This window comes from Triturus cristatus, chromosome 12, assembly GCF_964204655.1.
Source record: "Triturus cristatus chromosome 12, aTriCri1.1, whole genome shotgun sequence".
Classification (NCBI taxonomy): Eukaryota; Metazoa; Chordata; class Amphibia; order Caudata; family Salamandridae; genus Triturus; species Triturus cristatus.
The window spans coordinates 69,031,497-69,057,596 of NC_140595.1; the positions used below are offsets into that span (position 1 = coordinate 69,031,497).

General features: G+C 42.3%; 1 protein-coding gene across 6 annotated transcripts in view; it reads left to right on the top strand.

The window, feature by feature from the left end:
* The window catches only part of RANBP3 (RAN binding protein 3), a 324,639-nt gene that overhangs the window by 160,936 nt on the left and 137,603 nt on the right, over positions 1–26,100 (top strand). For all 6 annotated transcript variants that reach the window (XR_014971945.1, XR_014971946.1, XR_014971944.1 and 3 more), the window contains one exon: positions 16,304–16,395. Coding sequence is in view for 3 of the 6 variants with exons in the window: in XM_085637083.1 (XP_085493209.1) it covers positions 16,304–16,395 (92 nt within the window). In the remaining 3 variants the exon portion in view is untranslated. The remainder of the gene's footprint in view (positions 1–16,303; positions 16,396–26,100) is intronic.

Here is a 26,100-nt window from a genome sequence, read left to right on the forward strand (position 1 = left end):
CCTCTCATAGCGCCCCCCCCGGGCTTGAGTGGCAGCTGAGGCAGCTGCCCTTCCAGGGCGCACACACAGCCCCACCCGAGTACTTCACAGGTCTTTAAGAGACCATTTGCATGATAACGAGGCTTTGTTGTATTTCACCTCTTAGCGCCCCAGCAGCTCCACTCGGACTATCGCTTGAATCCCCGGGCCCCCACAGAGCAGAGTCTGTGTTTGCTGACACTGTTAAAAAAACCCCAAAAAAAACACCAGTACGATGTCTGCAAGGTCCGCGGGCCGCCAAGAAAGGCTTGCCCCGTACTATGAGTACCCCTGATATAGAGGAACGAGACCAAGGCAGAGTTCCTTGATAAGATTATGGGACCCACTGGGTGACTTTCAATATCCTAATCATGTAGACCGAGGGTACTTTATCCAATATAATACATGGTCACACCATTACCTCTCCCACAAGCCACTTAAAACCTTGGTGTGTAGCTCTTTCATATGAAAGTGTGAGCTTGAAGATTAAAAATAAAACACCTAGTGCACAATTAAACACATCAAAAACCTGTTAGATATTTGTTGCAAACGGATGTTAGAAATAGTTCGATACAAGTCAGTTTAAAAAAAAAAAAAAAGCTGCTTTAGCTAGGAATGTGTAGAAACGTACAGAAAGATTCTAGCTTTTCTCAAAGGAGTGCAAAAAAATTAATTTTCTCTCTGCTTGTCATTGTATACTTTTAAAGTAGAGCAGAAGAGAGAAAAGCAATGTTCTCCGGTGTTGGATCTTCCACATGCTAGAATCATTCCCCGTCATCAAAGTGGGAGTCCCATAATAAAGCAGCATGCATCACTATCATAGGCTATAATGGCTACGAAAAAGTCAGTTTATTAGCCTGTCTATGTCCTTTTAAAAAATAGGACCAAACTTGAATCATGATCAATCAGGCAACAACACCCTCTAGAACACTCCCAGCAGAGGCTGAGTCCGATTTTTTTTTTTTTATTTATTTTTTATTTTTACCGCACGTCATGTGAATGGAGTGTCCCTGAGCTCTGCTCTGTTTCTTCAGCTATTACTTCTATTTCATGTTTAATTTCTCTGACACCGGCACTATATATGTCAGAGTAGCAGAAAACAAGGTAATGGACTACAAAATATGTCTAACGTTTTCCTCAAAAACTTTCATGTTCAGAAATGAGCCAGAAAAAAGACCCAACATCAGTCTTGATAAGACATTTTTCAGAGAGAGAACATTTTTTTTTTTTTTTATCTTCCTCATATGCAGACCCTATAACTCCCTCTTCAGCCCTGACAATACATCAGGTAAATTCTCATTACATGACAATGAGGCGTTTACGGCAAAACTGCCATCAAAATCATTATTAACAATTACGATGACAATGTCAACAACCTTGTCGACTACTATTGCATCACCTCTGACAGACTCGTCTACGGTGGCATCGTCTATGACTGCCGCATCTATGATGGTTGTCTACAACAGCCTCATCTATGACTGTCGTCTCCGACGGCCTCATCTATGACAGCTGTCTCCGACGGCCTCATCTATGACAGCTGTCTACGACGGCCTCATCTATGACGGTTGTCTCCGACAGCCTCATCTACGATGGATGTCTATGACAGCCTCATCTATGACTGTCATCGTCTAGGAAAGCCACAGCTATAAGTGGCCTTGTGAGAAAGTGCCTCTTTTTGCATGGTTAGCCCCCAATTCTTGCCTGGTTTTCCTATGGTTTCAATTGTAGTGCACAGTGTCCCTGCCAACCAGATCCCCCGTGCCAGTGCTTCTTCCCTAAAACATGTCCACGATTGGTACCACTGCCCCCTGTAAGTCCCTAGTAAATAGTGCCCTGGGTGCCTAGTGCTTGGGAGCTGAAGAGGATTCCCCGGGACCCTCATCACTGGGACCATGCCACTGCAGTTGCAGCTTGCATGCCCCTGTGAGGGAGAAAGTGAAAAAGTCGACATGGCATCCTGCCTGTATGCTATCCCAGCCAGCACTGCCTGAAGGTATAGGTAAGTCACCCTTCCGGCAGGTTTTGTTTCCAAATTACTCCTCTCAATAAATCCACACTGATGCTAGTCTGTGATTTATTGATCCCTGTACTCAGTGTGCACCTCCGAGGTGCCCCCTGATAACCTACCAACCCTAGTGTGGTTTCTGTCCGCCTGTGGGCAGCCAGCCACCTCCAGACATGTATCTGGACCCCTGGGTTGAGAGCCTCTGTGTAAGAAAGTGCCCTCTTTTTGCATGGTTGTCCCCACTTTTTGCTAAACCGCTGATGTACTTTGACTGACTGTGCCCTGGGTTCCAGCCAAACAGGTACCCAGGGCCTATTTTCTTTCACTAAAACTGCATTGAAGACAAAACCCAATTGGCACTCTTTGGCCACAGGTCAGTCCCTTGTAAATGGAACCACAAGTACCAAGGGTTATGTGGTCAAGGAAGGTCCCTACGGGCTGCAGCATTTATTGTGCCACCCTTGGAGACCATGTACCTTTACACACACACACACTGCCTTTGCAGGCTGCGTGTTTTGGTGCAGAACAAAGTGAAGAGTCATCATGGCACACATCCCTGTGGGCCATGCCTACAACCCACTGCACTGGCATAGGTCAGCCACCCCTCTAGCTGGGTGCACTATACCAATGGTGAGGGTACAGGTGCATGAGCCCTGTACCCCTACAGTGTCTAAGCCTCTTCTTAGACATTGTAAGTGCAGTAATGCAATTAAGAGTATATGGTGCTGGGAGTTTGTCATTACGAACTTCACAGTACCATAATGGTTTTACTGAAAAATGAGAAGTGTCGTCTCAAACTTCTCAGCACATTAAACCCACACTGATGCCAGTGTGGTATTTAATGAAAAATGCACACAGGTCGCATCTTAGAGATGCCCCCTGAAAAACGACCTAACACTTGTGTCCAGGCTGAGTGGCTGCTTGCCATCTGCCACCACCAGACAGGTTTCTGGATCCCTGGGGCAGGAGCCTGCTGTTCTCGGGGGTCTGAAACAATGCACATCCTGGGATGAGATGCCAAGCCTCCTCCCCCAGGATGGGCAGGGTCCACGAAGGAAAAGCTTCAAAGGCTTGCTGCCTTTGTGAGCTTCCCCAGGCCCTTTACTGCTTCCAGCAACTGGCCCCCACCGGTTCTGACCACCACTTTGGGCAGGAGAATCATCTGGAAAACCAAGTGAGGAAAGGAGGTGTGCCCACCTTGGTCAACCCCACCCCTCAGGTGGGGGAGGCAAAGAGAAGCACAACTCTGTCCCCGCCATCTTGCAGATGGAGGGGGGCCCAGCCAACCAGAGTGAGGCACATGCCCCCCTCCCAGTGGTGGGTGGTGTAATAGAGGGTGTACCCACCCCAAGGAAGATACCCATTGGTCCCAACCTTTTACTTGCCTGCAAGAAAAAAAGGACAGAAGAGCTGTGCTGAACTGAGAAGAGGAGGACGCCCACAGACTTGGCCCCAGCCCTACCGGCCTATCCCCACCTCGAACCTGCTCCAGCGAAAGCCCGTTGTGTCCTGCAGCTAGCAACCTGGAGGACTTGCCCTGCCCTGGCTTCCAGCTCAAAGACTTTCTCTCCCGTAACCACCGGAGTTTGAAACCACTCTGCACCGGACGCCTACGGCCCGAGTTCGAGTGGCCAAACACCACGAGCAGGTCTCCCTGGCCTGAGATCTGGTTGATCTCTGACCTGCCCTGACCCTCTCCACGACGCCTGCAGTCTTTCTGGATCCCCCGCGACCGTAACTGGTAAGAAAACCCGACGCCTAAAGATACCCCTGCACCCGAAGTCCCATGGCCTTGGTTGGCCCAAACGACTGTGTCCCAGCATTCCTAGGCATCCCAACTTACCTCTCCTGCTGGTGGTCACCTCCAGAAGATCTTGGTCCCCGAGCCTGCGTTCTTGAAACCAGAGAATCCCCATTGAAATCAACAGGGCACCAGACGCCAAAACGGCGCCCTGCACCCAGCCGCCCCTGTGCCGCTGCGTGTGTACGTTGGGTGCTAACTCTGAACCCCCTTTGCCCTGAGCCGAACACCAGGAGTTTGCTCCCACAACTGTGTGACCAGCTCGTGAGCAACCACCAACGGGAGGCCCTCTATCTCCCGTTGGATAACATTGGGCCTCGGCAACCTGCCACCCTATAGCCGCTGAGGGTGTCTCAAGGGTGTATCCTTGACCCTGGGGGAACCCTGGTTCTAACCCCAGACTACCAACTCCCACAACAAAGTACTTACCCGATAACTTCATTTCTCTCTATAGGAATACATTTCCTTGAAAAGTGTGGAGTTGATTTGTATGAAAACCTGAAAAACTACAACTGTACCAAAACTGATTTACTTACCTCCTCTCTAGCAAACGTCCCAATTTAATTATCTAGACATATCACACTGAGTACAAAAAGTAACTTAAAAAGTAATCTGAAAAGTAATTTCAACATTTTGAGTTTACCTGTATTTCAATCAGCTGCATTTAAACCTGCATTCAATTGTAAAACACTGCACACGATTTTGTAAAGTATTTATTTCACCTACCTGTGCCAGGCTTGGCTTGGTTCTAGAAATAAAAATTAAACAATATTTTTGTACAAAATAAATTTGTCTGAGTTCAGTCTGTGTGTGACATAATTTGCTGATTGAGTGTGCACCACAAACGCTTAACATTACCCTCTGATAAAGCCTTACTGCTCGCCCACTCTACCACAAATGCAGAGTAAGGTGCCATCTGCTTTTACCTCAGCCAACCTTTGGGGTTCCACTGGACTCTGTGCACACTATACCTAATTTTGGTATATAATCTACAGAGCCAGCTTCCTACACTCTGCTCTGTGGGACCAGAAACATCCTGGGCAGAGGAGTCACAACTCCTCCCCACAGGATGGCCTAGTGCTCGAAGTGGAAGCTTCTAAGGCCTGCCGCCTTCGTAATGTGACCCCCCCCTCCAGCCTCTGCAGCTAGCAGCAGATGGCAGCCCCCGGTTTACACCCCCACTTTGGGTGGCAACGCCGGTGGAAAAATGTAGAATAGGTGTGCCCACCTCTGCCAACACCACCCCTAAGGTGGAGGAGGCGAGGTGATGCACATCTTTCTGTCCCCGCAATCTTAAAGATAGGGAGGCCCCACCACTCAGGGCTAGGTCTATGCCCCTCCCACAGGAAGTGGCATAATGGAGGCTGTAGTCACCCCAGGTAAGGTGGCCAGTTTTGTCTACAATTGCATCATCTACGATGGCCTCGTCTGCAATGGCCTCATCTATGACTGCATCCTCTTTGACAATACAAACGACAAACACCGTAGTCCTCAACAAGAACAAAATATATAAATCCAGAATAACTTAATGTCAGGAATTAAGGGGACTAATATGAGCATGTCTACACCTGCCAGCAATATATGGAGAGGTAATATGTGGAGCAATTTCACCACTTCGCTCTGCCTCCAACTTCAGAGTATGGGTCAGGTCCATTTAGCTCTAATACTAGACCGACAGGGCACATTACTGGATTACTACTAACACTTTGCCGAACCTGCAAGGTCACATTGTGCAAGATATGTCCGTATCCTCCGATGCTCTTGCCACTGAAAGAATGATCCCAGTGTCTGATATTACCATGCTTCCTGGGAATGACCCGTTCACATCTGGTGATGATAGAGAGAAGGCCCAGAGCGGGTGGATTCCCCACCTGATGATACCCTTAGGGACCGAGCGGCTAAAGGCTTCCAAATTCCGATATAAATAAGCAATTGATTTGTTCACTTTATGATTTTAAATAAAAAAGTTGTGAGACCTATTCCATTTGTTGATATATCCGGTAGGAATTACAATTATGAAAAACCCTGTCTCTCATAAACCTGCCTAACCAGCAAGAAGACGATCTTATCTATGCCCGGTGCTACTGCACGGACTACCAATTCACTGGCAATACAGGGCAAGTATAACCACCAGATATAGTCAGAAATTGGCACATACATAGAATTTTTGCCAGAAGACAGAAAGGGCAAAAAAACAAAAAATTCTGCATGGGGGCGAAACATCCTCATCAGAAAACCTAGATTGCATTATAGATATAGCTTCAATAGGTTTCCCTCAACTGGAAGAGTCAGTGGTCCTTAGACGCCAAAGTTGGTTCAAGGCCACAATATTTAAAACCTAAGGTGCAAATACATCTAATATTTTTACCTTACAATAAAACACTCTTTTTAGCAAGCACGTCGACTACGCCTTGCAAGCCGTCAAGGCTGACTAATACCGCGAGATCTTTTGACACATTACAATTTTGAAAGAAGCACCCCTTAGAGGGACCCTCCAAAGAGACGCTTATCTGTATCTAGGAGGATACCAGAGGTATCAGACTTAGCAACCCTCTCCGTAGCCCTTAGTTTCGCTTACCTACAGTGACAAAGTTCTGGTGTTGCTTTTGCCATTCTGTGGGAGAAACCTTTCCAAAATGTTGTCCTCTATGGCGGAAAAACAATTGTACGAATAAGCCCTGGATCTCATCACATATGGTTAGACGTTAGAGCTCACCCAGATTCTGCCCACCACTCCACCAAAATGAGGGCGCCCACCTCATCTCCATCTGCTTCTGGAGAGCTAGCTACGCTCACCAAAGGTTCCAGATACTGTTCCTGGGCCCCAGCACAAGACCAGCAGCGAAGGGTCTAGGAACTGTCTCTCGAAATGAGAGCTTTACAGGAACAGATACAAAAACAATAGAATCAAACAAAAGAATCGTTCAACAGGTATACTGGAAGCTCTAGGCTGGTGGTCTCAGACCACCCACCTGTCAGAGGACCTCACGTTCTTACCTTAAATACCCCACTTCGTAATGACTACGCATGCCTCCCTGGAAAGCTGGGGCAGTCACCTACAGAACGTGCAAATTCTAGGAAAGGGGTCTCCGCTCCAAAAGAGCATTCATATCAATTGCCTGGAGCTCAAAGCCATCTAACTCTCCACTGCAGCACCAAAGATGGGCTCATGTTCAATGCGTGAGTTAAGGGGAACCTTGTTTTATTAATTTTTTCCCTCCCGCATTTATGCTTGTTTCTCTCCGCTTTCCCTTTAATGGGTTGCTTGTTATGATAAATAACAGCGAGGCTCGTAGAAATGTTGTTCTCCTATATTGAGCTACAGTTTATGAAGGGCCTGATTGCATTTTACATGGGGTAGATCCTGACATGAATGTTCTCATTAAGCTATTGCATTTTGTACAATGGAATGAGGGCTTATTTGATGCTCGTTTTACAGGGACATGAGTCTTCAATTTGTTTGGCTTGTGTTGTATGTTCTTTATTCAATAAACAGAATTTACAATAAAGCCATCTAACTCCATTGCCAAACTTTCCTGTCACTGGTAGCAGATTCTTCGGTGTTTATTCACACTGAGAATACCACCAGCATGCAATGAAAGAGCCTCCAGAATGGATGTTTGATCAGTCGGCGCTAAATGTAATCTTCACATTCTGGGGCAAACCGGCTCTAGATCTCTTTGCAACAAACGAAACCTGCAAATGACAATTATACGCAAGTTGGCATCCACAGCCAGGATCGTAGGGGAATGTCTTTCAACAGATGGTCCGGGATCTATGCTTACCTTTTCCTATGATACTTTTAATGCCAAAGGTTTTCACCATGAAGAAAGCGGAGCAGTGTCGTCTCAACCTTCTAGCTCCTAGGTGGCCCACACAGCATTGGGTCACAGAGCTTCTCCTGTCATCTGTATACAACCACATTCACCTGCCAACAGCCCGTAAACTTTTGATGATGAACTAAGGCAAGCTCCTTCATCCTGACCCGACTCTTTCATCTTATGCACAAGGCTCCTAAATTCCGTGAATTCGAAGCTCTCAATGTTCCCTAGGACTGCAAGTGTATTCTCTCCAAGTCAAGCCAGAAGCCACGATAAAGACATGGAAACGTTTCTGCCTACGGCTCCAGAAATTAAACCTCCATACTGTACTAGCATAATCTGGCAAATAACTACCCACTGGCACCTGCACATAGTTCGGTCTCTACGTATGAGGGATTCATTCAAACCCATTCACAGAGCACACCTAATTTCTCACACGGAAGGTCAACTTGTTACTAGCGCTCACTCCGAACAGGAGGGTAGAGGAGTTAAAGGGTTTCTCAACTCAAGATCCTTTTCGCACCTTTGCAATTTAGCAGAACTGATTCAAAAATTTATTCCCAAGGTTCCTTCGGATTTTGCCTCAATTAACCTATAATATTTCAGACTTTCTTCCAGAATCCAAAATCACCATCTGGGAGGTCTATTCATACGCTAGGTATCAAAAGATATCTAAAATTCTACTTGCATTACACTAAATAACTCATGAGAAGTGACCAACTGTTGAATTCAGATGGACACACTTGGAAGGTACGTGCTCGTACCTGTGCAGACCACTTCACTACTAGAATTGGACGTACGCTTTTGTCAAAACTATACAGATTGAACTGATCAGGAAACAATTGTCTTTGGAACATTCATCATTTCTTACGATTGTATACTGGCCTCTCGTTACGATTCGATAACTTCGGCAAGGATTTCTTAAAACAGGAAGTTCTCATTGATTACTACTGTAACTTTCGTATATAGATGACACGCTAGCTTTTAACAAGACCCTATCCGTCAAGGACATTCTGCGTTGTTGTGACCTATTTTTTATGCGCCATTCAGTCTGATATCTTGCCTTGAAGAAGCCCATGTTTGGGCGAAACGCGTTGGCTGTGAATGTGACAGCATCAAACTATGGAATAAAGAAAATTTGAAACCTTACAAGTCCTGTGTGGATTACACAATCTGTTCAGTACTACATTGTATTAGTTAATTCGTTCTTGTGTTGCCTCTCATACCTTTGTGTTTATCTAATGCATTTCTAACTTTTGTTGATTTAGGACACTCATGCTGTAGTCAATAGTGAGTGACCTTTTAATAATTGTATGACATCTGCCTTGTTCAGACCATAGCAGTAATGTGAGTCAATATTAAGTCACGCAGATGACAATAAAATCACTTTCATTGAAATAGGTCCTTTCTTCCAATATGCTACTTTGCCAGCATCCAGTGGATGTGCTTACATAAAAGATATGGTACGCTTTTGACTAATTAATTTGCATTCTGTTTTTTCAATTGAAGTGGTGCCAGTTGATTAGGGAAATAGAACTGCTTATTGTGCAGTAAGGCTGTCCCTTGTTCCGATCATTCATAGGCAAGTTATTCACTTAATTCTACTTCTGTGTAATTTTTCATGAATCCGAGATGACTCGATTGAAAAAAGAAGGTTGCAGAAGGCATCATTCCTTAATTTACAAGGCAACCATGACTACCTTATGAAAATCATTGCTGTTATAGAGATAAGCAAGACTGATTGTTTGTTAGATGTTCATACTTTCCCCAGCACTATGTTGTAGTTATTAGCTATAGTCATTTGCAGGTTTTACAAGGTATTCTTTCATATTTATTTTGTATAACATGAATACAGCTTCCCACCCATCAAAATATTGCTACACTTTAACTTGTAACTAGGGAACTGTCAGATTTGTAGCCAAATGCTGATTATCTCCCACCTGCCCAGTACTAATGGCTAACTCCAAGCTTTATAGCTAAATGCTTATGATTAACTCCCACACCATTGGGACTAAATCGAAATTGGCTTGCATAAACTTTCTGAGTCTGGATTGTTATCTACAGCACTCTTTGGATAGTCTGTAGCTGTCCTGCAAAGCCAACCAGTCTCGCCTTGATAATGCAAGTGCTAAGCGATATGCTATGAGAATGCTTGTTGTTCAAGCACTGATAAAAAATAAAGTAAAATAAAAGCACATTTCAAAATACTGAAGGCAAAGCAAACCCATATAATAAGGCATCACAGAACTACATTGAATTTCATATTTTGAGTCTTTTTAAATGGCGGGATACATTTTTCAAATACATGTTTCAGTCTGGGAGTTCTGAATAGATTTTTAAAAACCATGAAGTGCTAACATTTAAAAGGAAAACACTTGTCAAAGCCGAATTTACTCCAGTATTGAAGCTTTCATAGATTCACATGCCTGAATCATTCCCCATCGACGACGGGGAATGATTCAGGCATGTGAATCTATGAAAGCTCCAAAACTGGAGAACTACAGTTACAGGTAAGTAACTTGTTTTCTTACTTTCTATGGTATCGCAGCTTTTCCTCTGTTGTAGGCCAGGGATCAGATTTATGGGACTCTAGGATAAGATGCATCTTCTTTTCAGTCATAATAAGTACACCTTCTTCCTCAAATGCCACCTAAGTACATCAGCGAGCCCCTAGACCAGAGCCATAAATGCCTTTGCGCGAAGGTCTTCATGCAATATGTGGAATGCAGGAATAAAACGAAATAGACCTTAAAGACTTCACTTTTGTTTAAAATATACCTGTTGCTGTGTTTTTAGTGACAGCTGTAATGTTTGGGGAGCAATACAGTGTGTAGGGGTTGATGGTTTGAGGATGGAAAATGTACTCTAGGGAGGAAGCAGAAGGCTCATGCACTCCCATGGAGGGTTGAAGAAAAAGAAAGTAGTTCCCTAAATGTCAGCAATGGAAGGGTACAAGTTATTCAGCGAGTATTGATTCCAGGGGAGGGGCAAAAAAAACACAAGACGACAAATAATCAAGGAAATGTGACAAAAAATGTAACTAGTGGTAGGCAGTGTAAGTTTTCAATATGGTCCAGAAAAGATCTTTCAACTAAAAGCCATTGAGCCCTAAAAAGTAGAAATATAAAATGTTCCATTAGTGAGCTGGTACTAGACGCAACCTCCTTCCCTAATGGTGAAGGAATCGGTAGGTCTTTGTGGAAATGTCTGTGTGGTAAACATTTCAAAGACAATGTTGCAAAAACATCTGTGTTCAACATCAATGAAAACACTTGGAAAATAAACATTGGAAGTGTTCAACCATGTTTGTGTGTGCTAAAAACCTGTTCATTTCACCTTTTTGTGGAGGTCAGTTGTATGGTACGTGGGCTTTTTTCACCTACTGGGGCAATATTTTTATCTGAAATGGGGGGGGGGGGGATTATCCCCTAACACACTGTTCTTTTATCATGCAACGTTTTCCTTGTATGCACTATGCAAATCCACAATATGACTTGTGCTTCTTTATATTTAATTGAAATTAGATTTCTTAGCTTATGCCCTAAGCCCCAATTTTGCAGTAATCACAGAAAGGTGAATAATATACTCTTCCTAGCCAAATTAAGGCATTTTTTCATTTAAGTAATAACTTTGCTAAATCGGTGGCTAATGTTTGATGTGTTAGAGACAATATGGTCATTGGTTTTCACCAGGGTATCCTGTTTTTTCATTCTGACTGGAATACAACATTGGGGTGGTTTTTATTTTGAGAATGGAAATACCAAATACTTACCTTTTCAGTATGTTGCCAAATAAGAATATGGCTCCAAATAAGGCAGAAAAGCACATTTGTGATTCTTTGATAAACAAGTGGCATTTTTTTTTTAAAGGATTGTACTAAAGTTGATCTGTCAGTACATATTAAAGTTTCAGACATACTGTTGAAAGTAACCATTTTTGCAAGTGTTCATACAGGTAAAATTATTTTGGGTCCAACATTTGCATTTTATAAATTCAGTCAGCTGTTCCATGCTGACTTTTATTTCTTGGTTTTGTGTTCTTAATTACAAAAGTTGTGCAGATAGATTTGAGTTTTAAACACCAGGCGCTGTTGTATTGCCATAAACCACTCAAGCTAATGTATTTCTTATGAAATTGTTCACCAGAGTTACTCATTTGACTGTACTTTCTTTTATTCAGAGCTGCAATAATACTCTCATTTACTTATGTTTTTATTTTTTTACGTTTTGAATTCTCTCCTCCAAGATTTTAAATGCACTCCCACACCACACCTCCATCACTAAAATGTTCTGTCTGACCCTGAATACACCAGCTGTGGATATTTGAAGCTCGTGAATAGCTCAAAATAACATTACAGTCAAATGTAGAAGTCTTACATTCTTTCACTTAACAAACCGTATCGGAGAAAGAAGATTAAATAAAATTAATGACATGATTTTTTAATCCAACTATAAAGGTACTGTTGACAGATGCTGCCTACCAAAACTATCATCTTGAAACACTTGTTCCACTTTCTAGGTGTTTAAACATGTTATTTTTAGAAAGTATTTTAAAAGTCGTATCTCTAATTACGGAGCTCATTCCATCTTCCCTGTGAGTACTGTAACAGTTTAGAGTTAAAAACGGAGATGGACTGATAGACAAGTCACATAGTGACTGCGTGCCGGCTTGAAAAGAGCTCAGACTTGAAATCATGCTGAGGAGTTCAAGCCAATACTGCTGCTGACATTGGGTCTCACAGAACGTGTTTGACTTTTAAATGCTGGTGGTGTGATAAACCAGTCTTGTTCATTACTGCCCAATTGGTTATTGGCGATCTTGTTGCTCCTTCTTCTGGAACATGGATAGGGAGAGTGCTTTAGCACAGACTGTGTGCACTTCATACGCCTTTCAGCTTTATTGATGTAGTTCTACTCCACCACGTTACTGATGTGTTGTGATGATAGATTAGAAGGGGCTAACAGTCTGCCTCATTCACAATGGGCTGTTAAGTGCCAGGATCTGAACCCCTGCTAAATTCTGTGGAAAACAAGGATCATCCTGATTGGAAGTAAAAGTAGGGCCAGACCTTGGTGCGAAACCTTGCCAAGCACATGGTTATAAAAAGATTTTTTTAGGGATTTCTTACAGAGCCATCCACTTAAGTACTTCTGTTTGTAAGCCAAGAATCAGCAAAATCCCCAGTAGCAGAACCATCTACCAGTATGTAAAATCATCAATACAATTTTGCTGAGAGAAACTAGGTATAGAGAGCTGAGAGACTTTAATAGTCATCAAGCTGGACATATCATTGTGCTCATTGACCCCATGCTCGTCATCTCATTACTGTAATACAAAAACGAGGAACAGCATGAATTGGAAGTCTTAAGAATATATGTCGGTGTCTATGTCAGGGGCAACATTTACTGTTCAGTTATCCTTATAGCAATAAAGGGTTGAAGGAATCTAAATGCAAACAAATGGTGTTATGCACCTTGAGGAAGAAACTTCAAGGGGTTGCAAAATCCTTTGAGGCATTCATAAGGAAAACATTTCTAAACGTAGTCCTCTTGCCTTCATCTTAACAAAAGAACTGGCCAAGGTGGCAACAAATATACTGTCCAGATTTTAACACAGTAGGCAGGCATATTACTTCACAACAGACCATCTGAGGTTAGTTCACCCCAGACACTATCCGACCAGCAACTTCTGAAGTGATGTCAAATATTATATTAGAAATTCCATAACTCTTAAAATCCTTGAATGCTGAGGCACAAGTGTTTTGCCTCAACCTTTAGCCAAATTACAGCGCCATTAGATTTAAAGAGGATATTCTGACAAACACACATAAAAGGATAGGAGAACAAATTGTATCATCATTTAATATTCACCAGGTAGGAAGTCACAATCCTTGGAAATGACACAGAAACAGACACCGGATTGTGTCTAATCCGGCTACATGATCTGAGAAAGTTAAATAAATGGTATGTTGGAATGGAGAGCAACAAGAAATTGTATAGTGGTTGGATGCAAACTTGAAGTCTTAGGGCACAGCACTTCCTTGAGGAAAGTAAATATTAATGTGTGTATAGGATAGCCATTTTGAAGTGAAAAATTCTACATTGTGTGGGTTTTCAAGGTATTTCCAATGTTTTGGGTTCTATCCTTCCCTTTGCATACCCTTATTCTATAGCTGTTGTTCCACGTGCAAGACTTAAGAAATATCTTAATCTGTTGATGGTTATATGATTCCATGTTTTTAATACTATTTTATTTTATTTTTTTAACTATTTGTGCGTATCAGTTATTTGTCACCACTTATTTGTCTACTTTTCCCGAATAGTGTTGGCTGGAGCAAAGTTGTGTGACCCGGTTTTATACTTTCCCTTCTCCTCTTTCCCTGAAAATGTGATGGTGTGAATCGGGACCCTGATCGAGGTTTTAAAATACATTTGTTAATCCTACTTATAAGTGGTGGTATTAGATTGCTTACTTAATCCAAAGAGTTCTCCCATGCTGAAAAAGATTCTTCTGCACAAATGCAGTTGACGTTCCTCTTATCCAAAATTAATTGGGGAGAGAGTTCTGTTTGCACTGATTTTTATGATCAGTTTTTGTTTTCAATATCTTTGAAGAGTGAGTGTGGTTACTGGGTGCATGATTTATTCTTGATCAGATTAGATTTTTTGGTTAAAAGAAAGGGATATTGACTCAAAGAAATATCCATTAGCTCTGAGTAAAATGAACAGTTACTGAGCCTATGGAAGTTTGTTTGAAACTTTCTTAATTCCTAGGAATAACATCAGTGGAAAATTAGATCACATAATGAACGCGTGTGGGTTTGGAGATTGCCCATCAGTTCTATGAAATCTATCTGAACCTTTAAGCCTATTTTGGAAGGAATTGTCGTTGAATCGGAGATTGCAGTTCATAAAGAGTACACTTTTTCCTGCCTTTAATTCTTCAGAAGCATCTGTATTGCCATCCAAAGTTTTTATATACAGGGAAGGTTTGATGCAATAAAGATGCTGTTCTTTTTGGTGCATTGCATACAGATTGTTTTCGCAGCTCACAAATACTCCCAATTTGCATGGATTTTGAAAGATAACAATGCCATATTGATTTTATGCAGTGCTTCATGCTAGACTGTCATAAACTTGAAGAATAGACCTAGAGTTCAGGACAAGAGAGATGGAATATGGCGCAGGTAGCACAAGGGAAAGGATGTGTGCAAGATATAGGGAATGGGTCTTAAGCATGGAGGATCTTTCAGCAAAATACTAGTCACTTTACGCTCTTGCTCTTCTTACTAAATGCTTATTTCTGTAGCTACAGCTGCAGTTGACGGAAGGAAAAGAGAGAGAAGGGGTCACACTTATTTCAATTGAAACTCTGTCTTCTAAGTAATCGTGCTTTTCTGGGTTAGCAGAAGAAGCTTTCAAAAGTTGCTGAAGACCTTGCATTCGCTGTTGCCCAGCCTAGTGTGACATAGACTGGGCTTTCAGTGCTCCAAAACATTGCCATCTTCTGCCTCATTGGCATCTAAGGTGAAGCTAATTATCCCTACAGTGGCTGGATATCCTATTGGAACTCATTTAGCACTTGTGGAGACTGCATGTGAATCACTACCCCCATTTTTCGGGATGGATAGAAAACGATACATTTGCAGACCAGTGATATACAAGTAGAAGTCTGGTGCTACAGTAAAGGGAGAGTAACTTTCCAGTGCACTGTAATCCAGGCAAGGTTTTCTAATGAAGGGGTATAAAGTACCTGAAATAGCACTTAAATATGGTCAGATTATCTTTCTAAGCAAGTTTCTGATAAATGTTGCTTTATCGTATCATGCTTCTGATCCTCATCTGCCGAATTCCCTCACCTAACAGATGATATTTATTATTAGCATGCAACCCAATATCCCTCCCACAATACCACCCTTGCCATACTGTCTGTCACGTCAACCCGCCTCTGCGCATTTAGAGCCAAAAATCCAGCACCTCTTTTACCTCGAGCCACAGCCCATGGATTACAGAATCTATGATTGCACTGCACTCTACAGCCAAGCTTTTTCCTCTGCTGCCTTCATAAGCTTGTGCTTTGATTTGGGACCCTGGAGGAATAAGCGCACTAGGGTGTTAAAGTTTCACAGCATGTGATTTTATGTTCTATTGTATTACCAGTATGAGTCATTTTTTTTCTCTCAGATTTGGAATGTTGTTAGTGAAGGTAACATTTTACGATTAAATTGATATTTGTCATCAGTATGCAAAGATAACATTCAAAAGCAAAGTTTTGATGCTCATGAAGTGAAGTACTTAAAATAAGTACCTCTATTTTTCCCCCCCAATAGTAATACCTAATGAAAACAAGAACTATTTGGCTAGGCGAAACTGACCTGCTATGGTCTTGCCATGACAGAATCCACTTACAAGGAATGCCAATAAACTATTTCTACCCTATACTGCAGTTCAGTTTAAAAATTGCAGATTGCATCGATGATCCCTATTTACCATTTGACACTGTGGTCATGCAAGGTAATTGTACACATAAGAGCAAAAATGAGCTTGGAGGCTGAATTTTTTTTGCAGCAGTGCCATCACTAAGGTCAGGATCGTCTTTGTTGGCTGGAGATCAGTTTTCTACTTGTGCGTAATGTTGTAAAATCTGTGTTGTTTTCAGCTAGGAGATGTAAGTGAAGGCTCATCGGATGGACAGACAGCAGTTGACAATCCTTCTGCGACAAACTACTTCCTGCAGTGTATCAGCCCCAGGTGAAACTTGATGCTAAGAGTTTTTACACTAACTTTCAGGTCCAGCATGGTGAAAATGAGACTAGGAACTTTTTCAAAAGAACTCGAAAAAAGTATAAGCATTTACACGACCAATAGACCAGATTTTGTGTCATATTTGATAAAATATGATAGTTTTTTTCTGAACTTCACGAAAGCAAGTCTAGCAGGGTTATTGGTTTGTAAATGTCTGTATGTTTCTGTAAGTGGGGTTGTTGACAATGCTTTTATGTCCATTTATCTGGACCACGTTGATACTAAAAAGGGGGTTTCTGACTATGGAGGCTGGTGTTTTTTTTTTTTTTTGTACACTTTCCTCAGTAAATTCCCCTGATTCCACCGGTCTCATATTTAATTATTAGTTCGAGATTTTGCTTCCCGACATTTTAATCCTATCATCTTGTTTCCCTTGTTTCTGGCTCTTGGTTGTTGCTATATTTATTATTCTCCGGTCAGATTGTGGGCGGACAAGAGGCTGCTTCTTTTACTGTTTCATATATAATTTTGGTATCCTTGAATTGCCTGGTGTGCACCCATGTCATTCACTATTTCTTCCTAACTGTTATGAACTTAGTACAAAATGTTAACAGTTAAGGTGCTTTGCACTACGCAGTCTTGACATTTCAGGTTTTCCAAGCTCAAATACTGAGTTGCAAGACTGCCATTTTTATTTTGTTTTATATTTAAGACTTACTTTTTCCCCTGTTTAGTAACCAATGAAAATGTGAATTGGTAAAAGTGCAGTAATCCCAGTTTTTGGATGTCCTAATGATGTTCCTGGACATTCCTTTGACGCTCATGGTTACCCTTTAGGTCTACATTAGAATGTACCCCTCCAGTGGCCAGTTCACTTTTTAAAGACCTTAAATTGCCCAGAAAGCCATGAACATTTGCCTTCTGCTTTCTGAGATACCAGGATATGGTTTCTGTACCTACTTATTAGTTTGTTGCTACTGTTGTTGAACCAAGACTTAACCAAATCCCCAGAGAAGTGATTTGGCTACTCCCCAATACCTTGGTTGATAATACGCAAAATCTTACATAAAAGAAATCACCATTCTTTCCTCTGTAATATTGGTAAACTGGAGATGCTTAAATTCATGGAAGTTTCCATCTTGCTTTCCCCTTCAGAGCACTTCCATAGCCTGCACTACAAGAGTAAATGTAAGAATGTAATAGACCAAACTTTACCTGGGGGACCAATTGTTAGTTGTCTACCAGACAACAAAGCAAGACCACCGTCTCCTTTTTCCACCATTGGTGCACTCTAGTATTTTAAATATTTGGTGTAGAATGTGTTGGTACTAGAATGTAGATATGCTTCCTATATAAACTATGATGTCCCATTTCCAAAATTCACAAGAATTTGTGAGTGTTTTTTTCTTCTTACAGCAATGGAACATAAACCATGTAGGATTTTAATGCAGCGCTCGGTTTTACTGGTTTCCCACTTACCTAAGTCACCAGTCTTTTTGTTGTCATCTCCCATGCACAAACATTTTGTGAAAGAAGGTGATTTTGCCATGCAACTTGACTACTCGATTTTACATAGGGCTCATTGTCAGTCTTTCATCCTTTGTCTACTACAATGGCCTCTTAAGGAACACCAGATGGTGAATTTATGATCTGCCTTTGTTTCAAAGGGACCAGAATGGCTTCCTGAATAGAAAGACTGGTCCTTCATCTCCTTTAACAAGAGTCTTCGAGGCAGGCTAGAGACCTTTATCTTATTTGTGGCTTTCATGGACCACACTTTAGGGCTGCACTGATAATCTTAACTTTTGCCAACAGTATCAGTATCAAAGAGGTCACTGAACTCTTCCATTCTCTGAAGTGTCTTCAGGCTCAATATGTGCATGGATTTGAGACTAATCTAGAGCTCAAACGTAGGCACTCAAAATATTCAGTATGGTGAAGATTTACTACTTGGTGCAGTGTCCTTTATTATCTATTGAATTCATGATGATCTTCACTCACACATAGGATTTAAAGAATTTATGTTAAGGGAGTTGGCCTAAATTAATCCTTAGGAAGAGGATCTCATTTGTACGGTAAATGTAATCACAGTATGGGCAACACCACAAACAGTATAAAGCACAAGCTGGTGAGGCTTTATTTTTGGTGTTTTAATCTGAAAACCATGTCAGTGATATTTTGATTGCTAGCAGAAATAAATTACCTACTCCTTCAGATTCTGTGAGGTGATAGAAGCAGTCCTCGCTTCTTAAATGGTTCTTATTCCGGTCAGATTTAAAAAAAATATAAACGCAGATATAGCAGGATTTGAAGTATCTCTGTGAATGCATGTATGAGGAGGCTGTGGACTGTGTGATTTGTAAATCCCTTACAATGTATTCTTTTGCTGACTGTAGGTGATCTGTGTCCCATCTCACCTGTTTGTTCCATTCTCTTAATAATATTATCTTAATTAATATTCATAAGCATTAATGTATCTTTCTTTATTTTGGATGACAAAATACTTGTCACACTCCTTTAGTGAGATCACTATTCCTACATCCGAAAAATATCTTGTAGACCTCTGATTGCCAAAATGTCTGATATTTTGCACTCTGCTATGGAGCCCTTAGTATGCAATACTTGCAAATCATACCACTGTAATTATAAGAAACAATTCTCCCCAGAGCACAGGGCTCTTGTATGCAGTCACATCAGTCAGTGGGCCATAGGCAAAAAGGTTAGCATCTCTAGAGGCAGCACTCCAGGGTAACTTCACATATTCTTCACCATTGGAAGCTTCATTTATTTGCTATCGTTGATTTAGGAAGTATTGCTAAAATTGTATTTGTAAAGCAGTAGTAAACACCCAAGGTTTTGTAGGTCACCACACACCCATCCCCTCCTAGGCCTACACGGCAACAAATTTGGTGTGGACTGTTAGAGCTGTACTCTTTATAAGGACCTCTGTATCAGAGATCATGTACCACATTTTGAGTTAAGATAATCTTCTGGTGGAACTTTCAGTTTTTTAGGATTATTTAGCTTCCCGATTCCAGTCGTCTACTACAGGGAAAGATGATACGTAAAGTTAAATTATTTATCAAAACTGGTCTCTTCTAAGTGCAATCTGCTGATATAGGAATCCAAAAATTTCATTTGTGATTATGGAGAAACTTAAAAAAAGAGACTCTTGCTAATTTAGGAGGGCCTGTTCATTGTAAGTACATCTGTAATAAAACACATGCTACATTCTTTCTAATTATTAAAAGACTGCAATAGCGAGGTAAAGGAAGAGGAAACCTTGCCTTGCAACCAATGCCAGATACTGTATTCACGACCAAGCAGATCTCCTGGGAATCTATCCTCACTTTGCAAAGAATTTGAAAATCAGAAGCTTCAACAGTTCAGACTAATACTGCCCTACCAAGTTTGGAGTGGTACAGCCAGTAGTCATGGCTTAACTTCGCCACTTTATGGACATAATATCCAACAACACAGGACTGAAAGAACATTCTTTAAAAAGAGAAAAAATGCACCCCCAATGTTATTCTGATGCCAAGAAATTTATTTTGAAAGTACATCTTCGTCTTTATTTTTGCCCAAGTACCTAAATATAGAGCATAACAAATGTGAATAAAATCTCCTCACCTAATTTTCCCAAGACCTACTTGTTTTACTATCACTTAGTCAAACGGAGTCGCAATAGTTATTAATTTATTTCAAATTCTTCCAATGAAGAACTGGTATAACGAGAATGTAACCCCCCTTTTTTATTATTTTTTATGTCTCGCCTACGCAGCGCCCATGAGCTGCATAGGAGGACCTTTAGCAGTCGTTCTTCACTTTTTCAAGCACTGCCCTCGTGCTTGTGGCGGCATCCACCTTGCAGGGGCACGCCACACTTACGTGTGCAGTGCTTGAAAAGTGAAGATTGCTCACGCACGCACCACTCCCGGGCTTGTTATTCGTCTTACAGAAAGACCAGCTTCAGTGACTTCTGGCAGCAGCGGGCTCGCGCTTTACCGCGAGCTGTCTGTTTTCACGGTCTGTGCACGCTCTCTCCCTCCCTCTCACTTGGCCTCCATCTCTGTAGCTTGCTCAGTCTTCTTCAGTTTATTTTTTTTGTCAACTCTTTCTCGCTCATACGTTCTCCTGCTTGATCCATTAAGTTTTTCTTGCTTCCTTTCCTATCTATCTAGCTCCCTTTCTGTTTTCACTGCCTCTGTTATCACCCCTCTCTCTGTGTACTCTATCCCGACATATGTGTTGGGGGCTAGCGCGATGTAAACAAGCGTCTGCAATGCGCAAGATGTTGTTTCTATTACGCCTCTGACGACTGTTCCGATTTTTAGGGAACACATACCCACAATTTAATGTTTTAATCCAGATATGAGTTCATTTGTAACTCTCTCTGTGACCTCTCTCGCTTCTGGGCGTCTAGTTAAGTCCAGGCGAGGGTCGCATTTGTCGGCTCGGGCAGGACTTTTTCTCATGCCCTTTCCTTGCTTGTTTTCGGTCCAGGGAGGACCTGGCTTGGCAGTTCGGGCTGGACTGTTCCCATGAGGCACAGGGTCAAGACTGATTTGCATATGGCCAGATCTAAACTGGGGTGGCATGGTGAGCAAAGGAATGATGGATTTAACCCAGATCTCTTGACTGGGGGTGTATGTTTTGATTTGTTCTGCATTCCGTCCATCAATTATGTGTCTTTTGCTTTCTCGCCTTAAGTGCGCCAGGTATGCCCAGACGTGGATTCTGGGCTCACTGTGCCACTGGAATCAAGCTATCCTGGCTGAAGAGGGGTGAAACCCCGAAACCGGTCCTAGGATGCTTGTTTCCGGTCCAGGAAGGACCTGGCTTGGCAGTTCGGGCTGGACTGTTCCCATGAGGCACAGGGTCAAGACTGATTTGCATATAGCCAGGTCTAAACTGGGGTGGCATGGTGAGCAAAAGAATGATGGATTTAACCCAGATCTCTTGACTGGGGGTAAATGTTTTGATTTGTTCTGCATTCCGTCCTTCAATTGTGTGTCTTGCTTTCCTTTTGAGGCCGACACGGAGCGACACCAGTCTTTGATGTGTTCAAACGATCGCTTTTCTATAAAGGGTGCTCTCTGCCTCCCCCCGGACCCGCCACCCCCTCCTATTCTGTCAGCCCATTCAGAGGGCCGTTCTCTGCGCTGCTTAAGTGCTGTAAAATTCACTCAGTCATTGAGAGCCTACAGAGGAGGGGGCTCGGCCTGAACCTGCCCATTCACCCCTTCCTTGCCCCCTGAAGCCCCTTTAGCTAGCTGCACATGCATGTTGCTGCCAGCTCGAGCCCTGGTGCAGACTTGGCAATATGTGTTGGGAGCTAGGGGAGGGCACCGCAGTGTCACGGATTAATTGTCTGTATCAGTTCTCCCAGCAAATGCTGCCTAATAAACTAGTCAATGCACAAACAAGTGCATGCACGGGCGAGGCATTATGGGGAGCCTGCCCACTCCCACATAAGTTAAAAACAAAATACCTTGTTTTAGTTACTTACAGAAGCAGGTGCCTTTGAGTCACTGCTACTCTATCAACTGGTTATTTTTCATATGTGCTGCAGCTGGTTAACTGCGCGGTCCGCATTGGACGCACTTATTTATTTAATTTGCCATGCGGGGCAAAACGTAGTGTTTGACAGCACTATAGCAGTGTGCTTTCATTTTCTGCGCAGTCTGCCACTAATGCGCATGTTTAGTTATTTAATTACTTTCGCGCAACACCTCTCTAAAACTGCAAGCCTTTGTCACCGCCTCCGTAGTTTAGGAGCCTGATTTGATGGGGGGAGTATCCACCTCATGTAAACGTAGTGGGGCATTTTTGGAGTGCCTCTGCCCCCCCCCCCACCACCACCACCATTCGCATGTTAATGAGGCTTAGTTGTTTTTTCGCCCCTTCTAAGAGCCCCTGCATGTCCACTCTGTGTATTGGGGGAAGGGAAGATTTAGCCCCCCCACCCCGATACTGCCCCTGAATCAGGCTGGCGATGTGTGTTGCGGTGCATTAGTTGTGTGCGCACGTTGTGCTGTGTTGTTTTGCTGCTCTGTGTTACTCATTGTACCTGCTGCACGTTGCCCGTGCCCCTCCGACAACAAGCGCCAATGCCAGGAAGCTGTGCCTCTCATACGTCGGAAACCTCATAACATCAGTTTGACTCCGCCACAAATACAAATTAATTATAACTGGAGGGCTTTGGGTAGGTGTTTGTAATGTGTGTGTGTGTGTGCTACGCAGTGCACTTGCACCCCCGACACCGAGTCAGGAGGGGCCATGCCAACGAGCCCTCTACTAAGAGCAGCCATCTGCCCACTGTTGTGGCCTCTGACACAACCACACACCCACAAACTGAGAGAGAGAGCATCTAACAGCAACACACTCTCACACCGACTTGCATAGACGCACCACACAATGTACAGGAAAGACAGATTCACCGAGCACGTTACACTACACAAATAAACACACTGGAAGGCAGTGACGTGGCACCCACCCACAGATGCTACACACACAGGCCTACAATACATACAACACAAATACGTTCTCATAAAAACACACTAGGACACAACTTAACCAAGCAGCTGCCAGTACACAAGCACCCAAAGGGCACATGGGGACACAGTTACCCAGAGTATTACACCTACACACAGAAGCAACACTCACAGGCCTGCTACTCACTCTAAAACAAGCATTATCATAGCCAATAGGTCACACTTTTGTGACCTTATAAGTATTTAGTTATGCAGCACAATATCCTTGGTGCAACAACATCAACCGTTGCATGGCTAAACACTTAAAAGGTCCCAAAGGCGAGATCTATTGGCTATGCCAATGCTTGTTTATTCTTGATGTTGAGCTTTGAAGACATTCCTATGACTTGTCATGTTTTCCATGATGGTTCGTTTTGGCTTTGGCTAGTGTCCCAACTGAGTTTCCCCATACCCATTTTTTCCGATGAGCTGTAAAGTGACCAGATTAACTTTTTGTTGTTGTGAATTGTAGCTTGGCTATGGCTAAATGAAGCAGATGGGGCTACATAATATCCTCCTGGCAGGTGAGGAGATTGTGCACATTATCCCGGTACCAAATATAGAATCCTGTCCATTTTAATGAATTAACAGTCTTGGTAAGGGGCGTTTCACTTTCTTCAATAGTTCCATACAGACTGGTGGAAAATTCAAGTGACCATACAGTCTTACTTCAGAGCCATGCATTTAAATCCAATGATGTTAAATTCTAATGTTGAATTTGTCCCTGAAACTTGGTCAGTAGGTCTGGCTTTTACGGAAGTCCCATATGTGATTCCATGGTCATAAAGAGAAGGTTGGTTTTACATCACTGTCAGTCTACCTTTCACTATTCGTATTATTTTGCTGGCTATCTCTGTGGGACTTCAGTATTTCTGAGGGAACTAGCGAAATGTGTAGAAATAAATGCAGAAGCGGCCTTGGACAATTGATCAAAATGAGATTACTTGGAGACCCTTGTTCTGGTAGTCTGGATGCGAAGTTTCTGCATTTTTTGTTTTATGCCATTGTGAAGAGGTCTACAGAAGGTGTTCTCCAGTCTTTGAAAATGCTGTTTAAAACTTTGCCTTGGACCCATTTGTGAAACACTTTAAAAAAAGGGCTTGAAAAAAAATCTTGTTGATTCTCCGTCCCTGTAATGTGCAACGCATAGTGTTAGTTCTCTGACCAAGGCTCTGTGTTAGATGGTCTATGCCTCCACGGAATGCGGTCTAGACCTGGTACCTCCTTGTCTGATGAGGTAGTGCGTGATGGGTAGAGATGGTGGTAGTATTGCTTGTTTGAATCTGAATTGTTGATTTCTTTTTCAGGGATGGTTGAAAAGCCTTGAAGGCAAGTGGATCATTTTCAGTTCCAGATAGTTTATGGTATACAATGCATATTCAAGTCCACTTGCTCTAGACCATTAAATGTTATAAATGAGATCCCATCCTGGTAGGAAAGAATCTCTCCCTGTGCTCTGCAATGATAGATTCTTTTGATAGGGAATTCGCTTCAGTAAGTGTGTCTTCTTACATCAGCATGGTATGGATTGTTTTGCTGCAGAGGTTAACATCAATTTGTTGTCCCAACTGGCCTCGTGGTCAACCTTCCATCATCGACAATATAGATACTGGATATAATTAAGCCTAGTAGAGAGGCTATTCGTCTAGTTGGGTGTTTTCCCTTGATACAGCATTTTTCCCGGTTGGATAACTCCACTGAAGGAAACACTCTTGTAGGTATGTAATTTTCCCCAAATAAGACCGTTTTTGCACAGGTGTTGAGACTGGATTATGGTGCTTGATCTGCAAACGCAGAGTACACGCTAGATTCATCGTTTTAACAAACTCCTACACCGCGTTTTCCTGACTGTGAACCTTTACTAGCCAGTTGTCCAGGAAAGGGGTAGATGAACATTTCCTTCCTTCATTATTGGTCTGCTGCTTTTGGCAAACAATTTGAGAATGTGAGAAGAGCAGGCTTGAGGCTGAAAGAGAGAACTGTGTTTTGATAGTGAATGTTTTGATACTGTGAATTTTCTGTTTGGCTTTGACACTGGAATTTGAAAATATGTATCTTGCACATCTATTACACACATCCATTCTCTGGGCCACAGATGCAGATTGAACTGTTGTAAGGCCAACATCCAAAATCTTTCCTTACTTATAAATTTGTTTGTGAACCATTGGTCTAATATTTAGCTCAATCACATTTTTTTTAAATTTAATGTTGGCTATTGTTTTTTTATTCCTGATGGGTATCTGGTATTTCAGTGTTGGCTATCGAGTAACTGCCGGTAGAATGGACTTGAAACACTGAGAGTATCCATTAGCTGCAATGTTTATCACCCATTTGTCTCTTGTAATTGAAGTCTACTCTGCTAGATGCAAAGATACCGCTCTCCCCAATATAGTGAGACCAGGAAGATGGTATCAGATTGTCAGAGGAGTGACTTCCTCTGGAGATCGTATGCTTTGTCGATGATGATTGATTTTCACAACCTCTTGCGATAAAAATATCTTAGACCTTTTGGGTATTGTTACTTAAGTGAAAAAGATCACCAAGGGGACTGAACCCCGCATTGGTAATGCCTCCTATCCTTTGCTTTACATTGCTTTTGAAGAATGTTTTTCTTTCATCAAAGGTCACTGACTTGAGAGTCTCCAACTCGTTCTTCATTTTTATCATTTCCGTAGTGCGTTCCCAAACTATGCCGACCCTGAAAAAGGGAGTTTCATAATTTTAAGCTGTGCCTCTGCCTGCAAATGGATATGCCTTGACAGTATTCCTTAGCTGCCAATTCTGCTGAATCCCCTATTACACTAACAATTTGGTTACAAACCAGTGAATGGTGATGCAGCATTTTAGGAAGGTCTGCCTGAGGATGTTTTGGCAGGCCATCAGTAAAGAATCATGTGCCCTTGCATGTTTTCCTCCGATACCTTCTGAAGAGTGCTGTTGCACTGGGAGGGCTGGCACTAAACTCAGCAAGGGTTTCGTAGCTGCTCTTAGCCGTAATGTTTCTAGAATTACAGAAACTGTTGATTGTTGAGCCTCCAAAGAAATGTGCAGTTTAGACACACTGCTGGCTAGTACTTCTGTAGGTCGTAATTTCATTGATTGGAGATGGACAACATCCTGTGCACCCTAAAAGGCCTAGAGTTACTAGTTTGTCATTGATGGTTGGGTAATGATTCTA